At 42.7% G+C, this 16254-nt stretch overlaps 1 protein-coding gene across 1 annotated transcript in view; it reads left to right on the forward strand.

Moving 5' to 3' along the window:
- Positions 1–214: 214 nt before the first annotated feature.
- LIX1 (limb and CNS expressed 1) overlaps positions 215–16254 on the forward strand; it is a 139407-nt gene continuing 123367 nt past the window's right edge. The window contains exon 1 of the mRNA XM_063456745.1: positions 215–526. Coding sequence (XP_063312815.1) covers positions 445–526 — 82 coding nt within the window. The 5' untranslated portion in view covers positions 215–444. The remainder of the gene's footprint in view (positions 527–16254) is intronic.

A 16254-nucleotide genomic window follows, 5' to 3' on the forward strand; every position in this document is an offset into this window, starting at 1 on the left:
ACCTCCAATCTCTGCTACTGTATCTAGTTCACATTGATACCAAGTTCCATGTACTTTTTTGTATATTTATATACCTCTATCATTACACTTTCCCTGCACAAGGCTGAGCCAGTGGAAGTTTTGGAATGAAAGTGTGTGATTCTCAAGCCTGGCTGTGTTAGCTGGTCTGTAGGTGGGTGTGTTTAGTAAGGGGGGGAAGCATTGGGAATGAATGTGTCAGCCAGTCTTACAGCTAATTAGCTCAGCATACAACAAAGATAAGCAAGTCAGGGAGGAGGACCCCCTGAGGGTCTTTAGATTCTGGGCTAGGTCTGATTGGCAGATGTTAAAAGAGATTTCTCAGTAATCCACTGCATCAATGTACTACACAGATTCAGCTGAGAAGGGGAATAAGCCAGGCATGTGGAGACTTTCTCAGTGGAGCCTGCAGGATTCTCAAGAAGGATGGAGAGAAATCTGGACTCCCTGCAGCTTCTAGTTACCCAGGTGTTACCCCAGAGCGACCCAGCCATGGTGTTCAGAGACTGTAAGTACTGGCCAATGTCTTACTTATACAATGTGACACTATGTGTCTGTACAGGCTCAGAATACTGTCTGACCTGTGGAGTCTAATGAAGAAATTGGTAATAGCTGTCATGGAATGGGCACATTCTTAATGTTTTCTATTATTATTTTAATCATACTTCTACTACCTTTCCTGGTTAAATACTTTGTTATTATTAATATTATGATTATATGTTTGTTTTGTTATGATAGAAAGTGCTTTATGTTATAAAATAGCTTGAACGTATCCTACAACCTCAGGAAGCAAGTGCTGTATATAATCTGACTATTATTCTCTATTGATGTCTGTCTGTCTGTCTATCTATACATATCTACATGTCTGTCTGTCTGTCTATAATAGTTCTTATATTGTGTCCTGGTCCAGAGTGCTTTGCATTGATTAGCTATAAATCTATCAATAGCTGTGTAGTTGTGCAGTAGATTATAGCACTCTTGCTGTAAGTTATAGCACTGTAATGTTACCCAGATATAGGGGAACATATAGGTTTATAATGATCAAACTTCGCAGTGTAACAGCTGATTAGCTATAAATCTAAAGCTGATTAGCTATAAATCTATCAATAGCTGTGTAGTTGTGCAGTAGATTATAGCACTCTTGCTGTAAGTTATAGCACTGTAATGTTACCCAGATATAGGGGAACATATAGGTTTATAATGATCAAACTTCGCAGTGTAACAGCTGATTAGCTATAAATCTAAATCTGATTAGCTATAAATCTATCAATAGCTGTGTAGTTGTTCAGTAGATTATAACACTCTTGCTGTAAGCTATAGCACTGCAATGTTACCTTGATATAGGGGAACATATAGGTTTATAATGATCAAACTTCGCAGTGTAACAGCTGATTTGCCTGTCTACACCTGCATTTAAAATAAAATGATGCAGGATTTTATCAAATCTGGTATCTGTGTTCTGCATTTGTGATGTGGCACATGTGTTGTAACTCTGAGCGAGGATTATACAATGCTGTCACTTAACCCAATGTGTGCCCCTGGGCTTTGGAACCCACTGAAAGCCCAACGCGGTGTATTCTAGTGGATTATACCTGTCCTGTTAATAAATCATTTTAATTTATACCAAGTTGTCTAAGTGCAGGGTGTCCGCTCCAGTCTATGACCCATGCCTTGGAGTTTAGTTTATAGTTTTCAATTTAAATTCTTTAAACAATAAAAGAGATAAGGCAATCACAACATGACATTTGGTATATAAACACGGTCTTATTGTGAAGATTACATACTAATATCCTCACTCAGAGTGGGCGATCATTTAACATCTCCCCGCTATCAAAATCTGGCTTACAGTTAATAAAATAAACTTAAGCTTCAGTCTGGATACATTTATTACAACAGGAAAGACTTATCTTGAGACTTCCTGGATGCGCGTTGAATGCCAAATATGCATTTAGCATGAGAATCTTTTAGTATGAAAATGTAACATTGTATAGCTGCAGTTACCCATAGGCTCCATACTATTACAACAGTCAGGCAGTGGATTTTATAACGGAGCACACCGCAACCTGAAAAACATTTGCCTTATGGGAAAAAAAAGATGAATACAAGTGCTACAACTTGTTTCATAAACCGTTTTTTGAGCCCAAATCCATTTTGATCTACCCCCCAAAAGAAGTGATCCATTAATTTACCTGTGGGGTCGTATTAAATGAACACGATTCTATGGGTAAATCCCGGATGGATCGGTTTGTTCGCCCATAGATTAAAATTAATTTGATTCGACCATACCAGGTGAAAACCATTTGTGCACAGGTCTAGAAAATGAAATGGTCGGTCACATTAATGATTGATAATAAGTAAGTAGGTCACCTAATGTCTATATTACATCATGGAGTAGTCCTGCCACCTTATCGCACCTGCAATAACACTTTCTAAAATGAAGGTGTCCTCTTTGGCCAATTGAAGTATTGTGATGTATAGGTAACAATAAAACTAAAAAATATATAATAGCAATAATAGTAATAAAGTGCTTTAGCATACGCATATTTATATATTAATTTATCCATTTTAAAATTTATGACTGATGACCTACAGTGAGCATCCCCAGTTTAATGTGTGTAACTGACTATATAAACCAATCATGGTCAATCGAAATGTTTCCAAGTCAGCATTGCACAGTGATTATTTGTGAGATAGACTGATTGGTATGTATACACATTATTTTGTATTGATCAAATAGATTAGTCATTCGTAATAAAATTGAAAGGCATTAAAAAATAATGTATTGCTTGGTGTTACATACCGTAGATCGAGCTGCAGATTTATAAGACTTACTGATCTTAAAAACGATGCACAGTAGTTAGTATGAAGTAACCACCAATTAATTGTGTCTGGTGATTCCACTGGTTTCCATGGTGACTACTCTAGTCTTAAAACTGTGTGCCACAGGCATCAATAGAAACCACCGGTCTCTGGTGCAAATATTGCCCTGGGCGCCCCCAATGTGTCTCATTCCCTCCTCCGCAGCCACTCCATGTGTCTCATTCCCTCCCCCAGCTCCTCCATGTGTCCCAGCCATCCCAAGCCCTCCATGTGTCTCATTCCCCCCAGCCCATCCATGTGTTGCATTCTCTCCCCCAGCCCATCCATGTATCTCATTCCCTCACCACCAAGCCCTTCCCTGTGTCCCATTCCCCTCAGCCCATCAATTAGTCTCATTCTCTCCCCCAGCCCATCCATATGTTTCATTCCCTCACCCCCAAACCCCTGCATGTGTCTCATTCCCCCCAGCCCATCCATTAGTCTCGTTCTCTCCCCCCAGCCCATCCATGTGTTTTGTTTCCTCACCCCCAAGCCCCTTCATGTGTCCCATTCTCCCCAGCAGCAGTGCACCGGCCCTGAAAGGAATGACGGTGGCCCATTGTCACAGGGGTCGCTGCGGCAGCCGGGCTCCCTAGAGTGACTGGCCTGGTCGCCTCTCCGACCCCTGCAATCCCTGCGACCGTGGTAGTTACACTACGGCACTTATCATATCATGACACTTTGATAAAGCTTGCCCTTAGTGGGAATAGGGTAGATTTCTTAATAGCTTATGGTGAAACAATATTACACTTATTTTGGTTAGTTATGTTCTAATTTAGGTGGGTTGTGAAGGAGCTTGGTAGTTTTCATAGAAGCAGCTTAACTTTTCACTCCCGACCTCCTGTGTACACAGATTTTACACAGATTTTAGGCACACACACACACACTCGCACATGGTTACAGCTTTCCTATGCTTCTCAAAGCGATCTGTATTTTTAATAAAATACTGATTACACTGAAACTCCAATGCAATCCAAATATACCATAAGACACAGTAGGACTACTTGGTCTTATGGACTGATAATAGAGTTATAAGGTGAGGATGATAATTTGTTCAGGATACCCACAATGTAAAATGACAACGAGTTTGAGGTGTTGGCTTGCAATTAATCCTGCCCTAAATATTATTTTCAGGTATATGTAATCATTTAGTAAAAATAATAGTCAGATGGCCTAGAGGCAAGTTTCACTATGGGATTATGAGGCAAATCAGCAGATATCCCTAAAATTCATATATTGTTTTTGCAGATCTATGTGCAGTATGTGTGTTTATCCACTAGGGGGTCAGCATGCCCCCTGGTCTGTTTTTACCTGTGCAAGTTTGAAGAATAAAGAAATAGGGGATAAATAAACCATAGAGAGAGTTAAAATAAAGTCGATTTATTAAAACCTGGGGTAGAAAAAAAAAATACGAAGGGAGAAACTGGGTGAGAGACATGAGAAGCGTAAAATATCACCTACCTAGGGCTCTGTGAAGTCTTAATCTGGCTCAGCAAAAAATCCAGGCTCAGCAGGTCGGTGTATGGTTTTTGTGAATCTGGTTTCCAAATGGCTGCTTAGTGAACAATCCCATATTTGGACCTAATGTTAAACTGCACAGCACATCCAAATGTGTGTTTACTATCAGTGTGTTGGAGTTCTTTATCCATGGTCTGAGTTCATTTATTGCAAATATCTAATGGAATGTGTTTGGAGAGCTTTTATCATCTTATCACGGCTGTCTGGGACTTTACGCCAAGTACCAGTCTCCTGTGTACCAGGTACTAGGCTTATAACACTTGCGCTATTGGTAATGACCTCAAATCTTATTTTGGCACGGTCTTCACCATATATAAACTAGATAACGAAGTATGAAGAATAACGTTGTGCATTTTCAAAGAGACGGCAATGATATTCACAAAACCCCACGGGATAAAGGGTATTAACAGGTTCTGTGACAATGAAGTGATCTTAATACTGAATTTATTATAGAAGCAAAAATACCCTTTTATTCTGTTTTAACCACTTACTCGTTGGGCTCTTTCCAAAAAGTAAAAGTAAAGAGTTTATTGTAGCCGTATTCATTGCTAGTACCTAAAATAGGAATAGGACAGCAACCTTGAGCATAGATTTCAATAAAATGAGTCAGACAACTAACTTATCCTTTTGAGCTAGGAAATAAAAATGATCAAGGTCTCTTCAAACACAGATAGCAAGGCCTAGAATGGTATCCCTTCAGTAAAAGGTAGGTATAGGTTGGCTAAAATTATTCTAAAATTCTTTAAAGTTTACTTTATTTTTATTTACATACTTTACTGGGCACAACCTGGCAAAGTATGCAAATTAACTATTGTAGTGCCACGTGCACAAATGGCTCCATTAGATGCCCAAGCATGCAGGTGCGTCAAACAACAAAACACAACCTGCTGCACCTAATGATATTCAAGTAATAAAACTTGATTAGAAAATAATGAAAAGGTCCGAGGGACACAGTCCAAAATTTTACACCTCTTGCCAGGTAAACTTGCTTCTTATAGCTGAGAGGTATTCACATGCATACATAAAAGAGAATAGAGAGGGTAAACCAGTAGTGTAGTATTTCTTAATACAACATAAAGTGCTCACTCACATATTAAGGAGCTTCAGAACCGGCTCCAGTATAAATGGCATGTAGTGGTATAATCCTCCACCCGGGTAGCTGGCCATGTGTGAGCTGTGTCGGCCACATGGCGCCACCTGCTGCACGGCGCCCTGTGCGGCCGCACAGCTCGCACACCCCTAAGGCCGGCCCTGTCTGTGGGCAAGAAGCTGGCATTCAAGCCTCTACAAAAAACCATGGCAGTGGTGCTTCTGTCACGTGTGTCAGGTGGTATTTTTTTTTATTTTTATAATTCTTTATTTTTGCATTGACATACAATACAACTTGTAAACATAACTTAGGCTTGTGCAAAAGCCGAATTACATGAGGTACAATGAAACTGTACAAGTACAGAAAGAAGATAATGATGTGGTTAAAGGTACATTCGGTTCTTGAAAGGCCCGTCTTTTTGATCATTGAAGTTTTTCTTATGTCTGCTAGTGCTATCTGTCAATGGTCTTTGTCATATATTTTACTTTCATCTTTGTTATGTAGTCGTGGGGTACTAAGACAGGAGACACCACATTGGGTGTTTTCCCGAAAAAGTAAAGGGTAACTCTGGAACTCGGATACCTGACCTATTAGGTTTTGTGCTGTCATCTAGGTTATGTTCTATTTAGAGAAGGTCACCTCGTCCCTTTAATATTAACTTGACGTCTTCTTGGCTTCAGTGGGTGGTATCGTGTGGTTGTGACGGGCTTGGTGACAGGGGGTATTGTAACTGTGTCTATTTCATGGCTGCTGGCCCATCTCTGTTGCGTTGTGAGCGTATTTTATCTTTGCATTTGTCCCCTTGTGTTGTGGGGGTGTCTTTGCCTAATGTTGCTAGTTATGCCTTCATTTCATTAGGATGGGGTTACAGAAAGGAGGAGGTGGGGGGGGGATTGATCCTAGGAACTTCTGTTTTTTTGGGGGGGGGGTTTGCAGTTCGCATCCTAGCGGTCAACTGGCCGCATTTGTTTCGCTGCTGGAGTGCGATGGGGGTAGGGTAAGTGTGTGGTATTAGTGGGTTGTCGTGATCGCCGTCTGCAGTGTCGGGGGTCTGTTGGTGGCGGTCGCTGGTGTGGGGAAAGGGAGATATGGATGGGGTGTTGGGTTATGGGAGAAGGGGGTGGCGCACCGCCGTAGTGTGTTAGACATGGGTTGAGGGGTCTGCAAGCCATGGATCCCAGATTTTGTCGCAATGCGTTTCGTGGATGAGGGCCGACATTCTTTCCATCATCCTCGTTTCGGTCATTTTGCGTTTGACGTCTGTTAGTGTTGGGGTCATGGCCACTCCCCAGTGGGTAGCTATAGCTCTTTTAGTTGCTAGGGCTAGTTTGGCCAGGAGTTTGTTGTGGGCACGGGGTGTATCGGGCAGGGGTTTGGATAGTAGCCACAGCCAGTGGTCTGTAGGGATGGTGTTGTGTAGGACTTGTGATGCGAGCGTGGCTTTGTCTCTCCAAATTTGTGTTATAAGAGGGCATTCGCACCAGAGGTGGAAGTATGTCCCCTGTTGGCCACATCCCTTCTAGCATCTGTCTGAGGTGGATAATCCCATCTGTTTGAGTTTCAGCGGTGTGAGGGTCTTATAGGCCTGTTCTTTATGCGTGACGCATATAGTTATAGTTGCTGTGGCCTCCCAAATGGCTGCCCAGTCTGAGAGGTCGGTGGGGGGGCCCATGTCTCGTTCCCATGCCGTGATGTAGGTGAGTGGCTGTTTTTGTGTCGCCGTGAGTAGCCACGTATATGTAGTGGAGATTTGGCTTTTCCGTATAGGGGTGTGAATGCATGATTTTTCAAAGGGGGTGAGGGGAGTTCGTCCTGCTTGTTTGCATGTGGTTGTCTCTAGGAAGTTTTTTATCTGGATGTATCTGAAAAAGTTGCGTGTGGTAAGTGGCACTGTTTGGGGCAGTTCCGCAAAAGGGATTAGATGTTGGTCCCTATAGAACCGGTAAACTCTGTGGAGGTTGTTGTCTTCGTAGTGGGCAAAGTCCCGTGGGGTCATGCCCGGTATGAATTGTTCATTTCTTTGTATGGGTGCCAGGGGCGATGGGTCCGATGTGAGTGCGTATTGCAGGGAGAGTTTATTCCATATAGCTACGGAGGTGGTGAGCGCTGGGGTGGTCTATGGGACCGTCGGGCGTGCTTGCCGAGGCAGCCAAATGTATAGTGAGGGGAAATCCCTGCCGAATAGGTCATGTTCCAGATCGACCCACCGTTTGAGTCCTAACGGGGCGTGTAGTGCCTGAATCTGGGCTAGTTGGGCCGCGTGGAAGTAATGTAGGAAATGGGGTAGACCCAGTGTCAGGTGTTATTTTTATTGTTACACTTCCTGGTGTAATTTCTGGTGAGGTAAGTTTTGAGGATTGGAGTTCCTCTAAATAAAATATTCGGTTTCTCAGGGATAATATTCGTTAGCACTTTGTTATCTTGCTGTAACACATGCCAGTGCTTTTTTTATGGTTTATTTTGATATATTTAATTTTGTTATTATAATCGAAGATGATTGGAACGGTCGGTGGATCATTACTTTTATAAGTTAAAAGTTCTTTTCTATCTTTTGTGTGTTTTTACCGATTCTTTAGTTTTTGTTTTTTTTAGATCATTTTTTTTTATAACACAAAAAAAGAAAAGAATCTTTTTTCTCAAAGTCATCTATTCATGAGCAGTTCTTTCTGAGTCTTAGTAATTGGCTTTTGGTGATTCCTTTGTGCCACAGGGCAGCGTAGTCCTACATAAAACATACCTTCCAAGTGTACCTAGTTAGAAAAGATAGTCCATTTTTCGAGCACAAATCTCTCTTCCCTCTTTTCTATCCTAATGTCCCTTATTTCTAGGAGCTCCATAATATGTGTCTGATTGTATAACAGAGCTCCACTGCAAAGTCAGTTTGGTGGCCCTCCAGAGCAGCCCATGGCAGAGCCCTGCTAAACAGCTCTGGCATATGGAAAATGCCCTAAGTTTGTTCAGCACAGCACAAGAGAATTTAGTGACACACTTGTTCTACGTTTGCCGGTAACTTGTCTCTGGTGTCCCCAAAGTGGAATACCAGAGAACAAGGGAGGGACAGGGTTTGGAGATGATACTGTATGTGTGTGCATGGGAAGTCTGCCTATGGTTTTGTATGTGTTTGCAAGATGCTAAGTACGGTAGCATATATTGAGTAGACTACCTGTGGTGTGTGTGTGGAGAGCATGCCTGTATGTGGTGAGGCTGCTTGTGGGGCTGCAATCAGGAGGAAGACTACCTGTGGTGTTTTGTGTGTGTGTTGTGTGTGTGTTTGTTTAGGCTGAAGGTGGGGTTGCTTTTGTGGAGATTAGGTTTTTGGGGTATGTGTGTGGGGATACATGTGTGAAGGAGGCTTTATGTGGGGTTGTATGTCTGTGGATTGGTTTGTTTGCAGTGTAGTGTGTGAAGAGGTCTGTTAGGGGTGTAGTATGTGTGGAGAAGGGTTGCAGTGTGTCTTTGTGTGCAGGCACAGGGTTTGTATAGCATGTGTGAGGGATTTGGAGCTGTATAGTATGATGATGGTTGTAATGTGTGGGGGTTCAAAGCTGTAGTATGTTCGCATGATAGGGGCAATAAATAAGACAATCAAATAGACAATTTAAATTTTTTTAATTAAAAACACATGGAAAAAAATGTTTATTCCTCCCTTCCTAAAGGCTTACCTTAAAAAGTAATAGTTTGCCCTTTGGTTAATATCCTCTCAAGACTCATAAAGATTTTAATACATGCTTGCCGTTACAGGGGGAACCTCAGCCTAGTTGATACGTGTAATTGCTTTCAATACATAGTGATTAATATTTCATCAGTTATTGAAAAGGGAACATTAGGGTTGCTCCATCCATCAATCAAGAGCTCAGACAGGTAGTGTTGTGTTTATCGTTTTGAGTCCCTGGCTGTAAATAAACTGATCAGCTACAACATTAAAACCACCTGCCTAATAGTATGTAGGTATCCCTTGTGCTGCCAAAACAGCTCTGATGCACGGAGACATGGACTCCACAAGACCTCTGAACGTGTCCTGTGGCATCTGGCACCAAGACATTAGCAGCAGATCCTTTAAGTCCTGCAAGTTGGATCAGATTTGTTGACCCAGCACATCCCACAGGGGTTGGATATATTAAACAGCGAGAGATCAGTCAGTTCTTGAATTTCATGTGTTGGACGCAGGAAAAATGAGCAAGTGAAACGATCTGAGTGACTTTCACAAGGGACAAATAATGATGGCTTAAAAAAATGGGTCAGAGCATTAACGAAGCGGCAAGTCTTATAGGGTGTTCGTAGTATGCAGTGGTTAGTACCTAACAAAAGTTGTGCAAGGAAGGACAACTGGTGAACCGGCATCAGGGTCATGGGCATCCAAGGCTTATTGGAGCATGTGGGGAGTGACAGCTTGCTCATTTGATCCAATCACACAGAATAACTACCATAGCTCAAATTGCTGAAAAACATCATGCTGGCCATGATAGAAAGGTTTCAAAACACACAGTGCATCACAAATTGCTGCGTATAGGGCTGCATAGCTGCAGACTGTTCAGAGTACCTATGATGGCAGCTCTGTCAACGGCTGAAAGTGCCTTCAATGGCAACATAAGCAACAGAACTGGACCATGGAACAATGGAAGAAAGTTGCCTGATCTAATGTTTTCTTTTAGATTAGATGGATGGCCGGGTGTGTATACATAGTTTACCTGGGGAAGAGATGGCAGCAAGATACACTATAGGAAGAAGGCAGACCGGCAAAGGAAGTGTTATGCTCTGGGCAATATTCTGATGGAGAACCTTGGGTCCTGGCATTCATGTGGATGTTACTTTGACATGTACCACCTACCTAGAGATTGTTGCAGACCATGTGCACCCCTTCAAAGCCGTGATGTTACCTGGCAATGACCTCTTCCAGCAGAATAATCCCCCCTGCCACACTGCAAAAAATGTTCAGGAATGTTTTGAGGACCTTGACAAACAGTTCAAGGTGTTTCCAAATTCCCCAGATCTCAGTCCAATTGAGCATCTGTGGGATGTGCTGGGACAACAAATTCCAACCATTGAGGCCCCACCTTGCAACTTGCCTACATGAAATTAGGCAGGTGGTTTCAATGTTTTGGCTGATCAATGTGGATTTATAAATGCAAAACAGATCTCGGTCACAAAATGACAGAAACTCAGAAAATAGTCAATCAGCAAATGTTTAAATAGGCATCTTCTGAACTCCAGTACTGCAAACACAATCACCCTCATGCAGATGCTAATTCTGTGAAATGTGATTGATGTTTACAATGGCCCACAACTACCTCCCCATTGTGCTGGCTGAGCTGCCAATCCCTCCATGATGTGTGTCTAATAAACCCAGTCAATATTATGGTTTTAATTCCCAAAATATGTCTTTCGTTTCTAATAACTGCCTTCTGAGGAACATCTCGTATAACCATTGCTTTAAAACAAGAACAAACACTAATAAAAATGCACAATAATTGCCCTGTTAAACAGAAACGCAAGAGGTTCTCTAATCCAGAACATTATCATTAGTCTGAGTAAAAATAATACATTAGATTAACTCAAAGCACCTCTTGCATTGCGTTGATTAAGCTGTTTATGTTCACTTGCTTCTGATTATTTGTAAGAAGAATTTTGACTGCCAAGCAATTGAGTTGGGCTGTCCTGATTCCATTTATTCCTGAAGTTGGCTTTATAGACTTATTAGCCAAAATCGACTCCCAAAGTTCAAGATGACCAACACAGGACATTGAACCATTACACACATACACAATGCTTGTCTGAGAGTGATAGGCCTGCAGTAAGGAAATACATTCATTGATCAATAATTGCTTTAATTAAATGATTGATATCCCTCTGACAGTACATGAATTGTACATTATCAACCCAATCGATATTATTTTAATCCTACAAAATAAGTGCCCATGAAAAGAAATTACAATCTTTTGGCTTCAAATTTGAAATCCACTTTTAATTCAGTTTAATTTCTTAACAAATCATTTGTTTGGGAATAGTCCTGTCATGCAAGTGTCGTAAGTAAGTATTCTATCTATCTATCTATCTATCTGTCTGTCTGTCTGTCTGTCTGTCTGTCTGTCTATCTATCTATCTATCTTCTTTTTAAATTTAGCAGGTAATTCACACAATTTCTATAGTTAATTAAAGATATGGGTATTATCATCATGCCATCTGTATTCTTCATACCTTTATATATGGCACAGGGTGTTAGCCTTACTTACAGGACATGGGAAGTTCAAGGGAGAGTCAATAATATACATTTTACCAGACCTTAGAGTGGCTGAACTTTACGTAAAAAAATACAGACAAACAGGGGTCAAGTCCTGGGGAAAAACGTGTGGGAACTCACCCAAGATCCACTGCCAGCCCCCCCCCCCCCAAATAAATATATATTTCGCAGAAAATTTTCAGTGCATTGAAATTCACAAGATTGGTTATGTTGCCTTTGAGACCGTATGGTAGCCCAGGAATAAGAATTACCCCCATGATGGCATACCATTTGCAAAAGTAGACAACCCAAAGCATTGCAATGGGGTTTGTCCAGTCTTTTTTAGTAACTGTGACTAAGTAGCTACTAAATAAGACTGAACATACCACATTTGCAATACCTTGGGTTGTCTACTATTGCATGGGGGTAATTTTCATTCCTGGGCTACCGTACAGTCTCAAAGGCAACATAACCAACCTGGCAAATTTCAATTAGAAAAAAACTGAAAAGCAAGCCTTATATTTGACTCTGTAACTTTTGAAAACCCCATAAAACCTGTACATGAGGGGTACTGTTATACACGGGAGACTTCGATGAACACAAATATTAGTGTTTAAAAACAGTAAAACATATCACAACAATTATATCGTCCGTGTAAGTGCCATTTGTGTGTGAAAAATGCACTTTCACTGACGATATCATCGCTGTAATACATTTTACTGTTTGAAAACACTAATGTGTGTTCAGCAAAGTCTTCCGAGTAAAACAGTACCCCCCATGTACAGGTTTTAGGGTGTCTTGGAAAGTAACAGTTAAATATAGTGCTAACAAATTAACCTGGACTTTCAGCCTGGGTTGTCAGGCAGGTCCCACAAATTTTAATTACCGTATATACTCGAGTATAAGCCGAGTTTTTCAGCACATTTTTTGTGCTGAAAAACCCCAACTCGGCTTATACTCGAGTCAATTGTCTGTATTATGGCAATTTGCATTGCCATAATACAGACTGGGGGGAGAGGGGGGCTGGCAGAGCTGTACTTACCTCTCCTGCAGCTCCTGTCAGCTCCCTCCTCCTCCGCAACGTCCGTTCAGCACCTCGGTCAGCTCCCAGTGTAAGTCTCGCGAGAGCCGCGGCTCTCGCGAGACTTACACTGGGAGCTGACAGAGGGAGCTGCACAGACCGCGCGGAGGAGGAGGAGGAAGCTGACAGGAGCTGCAGAACAGGTAAGTACAGCTCTGCCAGCCCCCCTCTCCCCCCTACTGAACTACCAATGACACTGGACCACCAGGGAAGGAGCCCCCCTCCCTGCTATGTATCAAGCAGGGAGGGGGGACGAAACAAAAATAATAATAATTAAATAATAATACAAAAAAAAATAATATAAAAAAAATAAAAAAATAATAATTAAATAATACAAAAAAAAATAATATAAAAAAAATTTAAAAAAATAATAATTAATAATATATTAAATGCCCACCCCCACCAACACATACACAAACACACACTGCATCACACACACTGCATCACACACTCACACTTCATTCATATACACACACTGCACTCACACACACTGCACTCACAGACACTGCACTCACAGACACTGCACTCACAGACACTGCACTCACAGACACTGCACTCACAGACACTGCACTCACAGACACACACACTGCATTCATTATATACACACACTGGAAATAAATATTCAATTAATATATACGCACACACACTGCACTCATACACATACACACACACTGCACTCATACACGCACTGCACACACGCACTGCACTCATACACGCACTGCACTCATACGCACACACTGCATTCATTATATACACACACTGGAAATAAATATTCAATTAATATAATTTTTTTAGGATCTAATTTTATTTAGAAATTTACCAGTAGCTGCTGCATTTCCCACCCTAGTCTTATACTCGAGTCAATAAGTTTTCCCAGTTTTTTGGGGGTAAAATTAGGGGCCTCGGCTTATATTCGGGTCGGCTTATACTCGAGTATATACGGTAATATATATAATATATATAATTTTTTCAAATTCTTTTTATTTATATATAGGTATATATAGTTATGTATATATATATATATATATATATATATATATATATTAGTTATACGTGTATTTTGATATATATATATATATATATATTAATTTTAAAATACAGTTAGAACGAATTTACACACACATATATTTATTTATTTAATTTTATTTTTTAACGTATTTACATACTTATTTTATATTATATATAAATATATATATATATATAATGAAAATTATATATATATTTAATTAATATCATTGTACGTGTACTCCAACCCCCTCTCCAACCACCCAGCCCCCATCTGCATCCACCCTACCCCCCTCTCCAACCACCCAGCCTCCATCTGCATCCACCCTACCCCCCCCTCCAACCACCCAGCCCCCATCTGCATCCACCCTACCCCCCCCAACCACCCAGCCTCCATCTGCATCCACCCTACCCCCCTCCAACCACCCAGCCTCCATCTGCATCCACCCTACCCCTCCTCCAACCACCCAGCCTCCATCTCCATCCACCCTACCCCCCCTCCAACCACCCAGCCTCCATCTGCATCCACCCTACCCCCCCTCCAACCACCCAGCCTCCATCTCCATCCACCCTACCCCCCCTCCAACCACCCAGCCTCCATCTCCATCCACCCTACCCCCCCTCCAACCACCCAGCCCCCATCTGCATCCACCCTACCCCCCTCCAACCACCCAGCCCCCATCTGCATCCCCCCTCCCCTCCAACCACCCAGCCCCCATCTGCATCCACCCCCTCCCCCCCTCCAACCACCCAGCCCCATCTGCATCCCCCCCCTCCCCTCCAACCACCCAGGCCCTATCTGCATCCCCCCCTCCCCTCCAACCACCCAGCCCCCATCTGAATCCCCCCCCTCCCCTCCCCTCCAACCACCCAGCCTCCAATAGTAGTAAAATATACTTACAGTTCTGACTCAGGGCTGGCTTGGCCTCAGGGGTGCTGGCTGGCTTGGCCTCAGGGGTGGGGGCTGGCTGGCTTGGCTGTTGGCTTCTTCTCCCTCCTCCTAGCGTTACACTCCGTGACTCCGCCTCCGCGTGACGTCACATCACTCCGCGTAGCCGCGTACGCAAAGGGCAGGGGAGGTCGGAGGAGGAGCAACCCGGAAGTAAGTCCTCCGTCGTCCGTCCGCTCCTGAGTCCTGACTCCTTCACTATGCGACGCCGCGCCCGCTTGCATAGTGAAGGCTCTGCTCAGGAGGAGCACCGGCTGGGCTCAAAAGGCACCTGCCTTTGTCCTGCAGGAGCAAAGGGAACGGCGTTCCTGCCATGAAAAAAGTGCACGAACGCCGTTCCCATGCGTTCCCGCAGGACTCGAGCCCTGCAGACAAAGTCAGAAATATCCATGGTCAGGATTACAGAGATATGGATTTATGAATAAACAAACTGGGTCAGGTTTCCAGAAGTACACAAATATTGAAAAACAAGCCAAGGTCAATGCCAGAATCACAAGAGAGACTTACAGAGCGCACCATATGGGTTCCAATGTAGAAAACAATATAGGACATTGATTAAGGGCCTAACCAAGCTCTACGTAGGCTTACTTAACTTCTGATTTGTCCACATTACCTCTGTGACTCTTAAATGTATGAGAACGGGGTTGGCTAGGTGATGTGGACACTTGCAAATCGAATGTGACGTTTCGCGAATGCTCTTCATATAAGGGCGCGCCATTCGAGTGGACGGCGTCCGAATGTCTATGGGAAGGCAGGCCACGTGGACGAGCGATGCATTTGGCCCGTGCAACCTGTGAAGAGGAGCAATTCGACAGCGTCGAACAGATAAGTCTCTTAACATTAGTTTCCAAATGTCTATGGGAAGTCTGGCTGTGCAGGTGGGCAGTGCATTCGGTTCCACGTCCTGTGAGGAGGAGTGTCTTGATGGCATCGAACAGGTAAGTATCATGACAATATAATCTACCTGATGAAAATATTAACTGTTTTTAAAGAGGTCCTTGTAAATTATTCCAAACTACGCCATCACCAGTGCCTGAAAACCTGCATTTACTAAACACAACTATGACTAGACTCCCTCTTACCACCATTAAAAGAGTGTTTGCAGCTCAAGACGTCTTATGTTAACAAAAATGTGATGATGCAGGTCTTGGATTCTTAACTCCTAGGTATCTATCCACTTAAAGAATCAGTCTAGGCCAGGGATAGGCAACCTTCGGCTCTCAAGATGTTTTGGACTACACCTCCCATGATGTTTTGCCAGCATTATGTGTGTAAGAGCATTATGGGGGATGTAGTCCACAACATCTGGAGAGCCGAAGGTTGCCTATCCCTGGTCTAGGCACCATACCTACTTCATCTAATTGAAGTTGTTATAGTACCAGGAGGCCCCCGGGTGATTTATTCCCTTAAGGGTTTAAACCGTTCTTGATTAGCTTAACTCCAAAGTTTGCCTCCAGCGCCAATCTCAAGGTCCCTTGGGCAGAACCCGGCTTCTCAATCTGTGTTACAAGAAGCGC

This window comes from Pelobates fuscus, chromosome 5 (assembly GCF_036172605.1).
Source record: "Pelobates fuscus isolate aPelFus1 chromosome 5, aPelFus1.pri, whole genome shotgun sequence".
Lineage (NCBI taxonomy): Eukaryota > Metazoa > Chordata > Amphibia > Anura > Pelobatidae > Pelobates > Pelobates fuscus.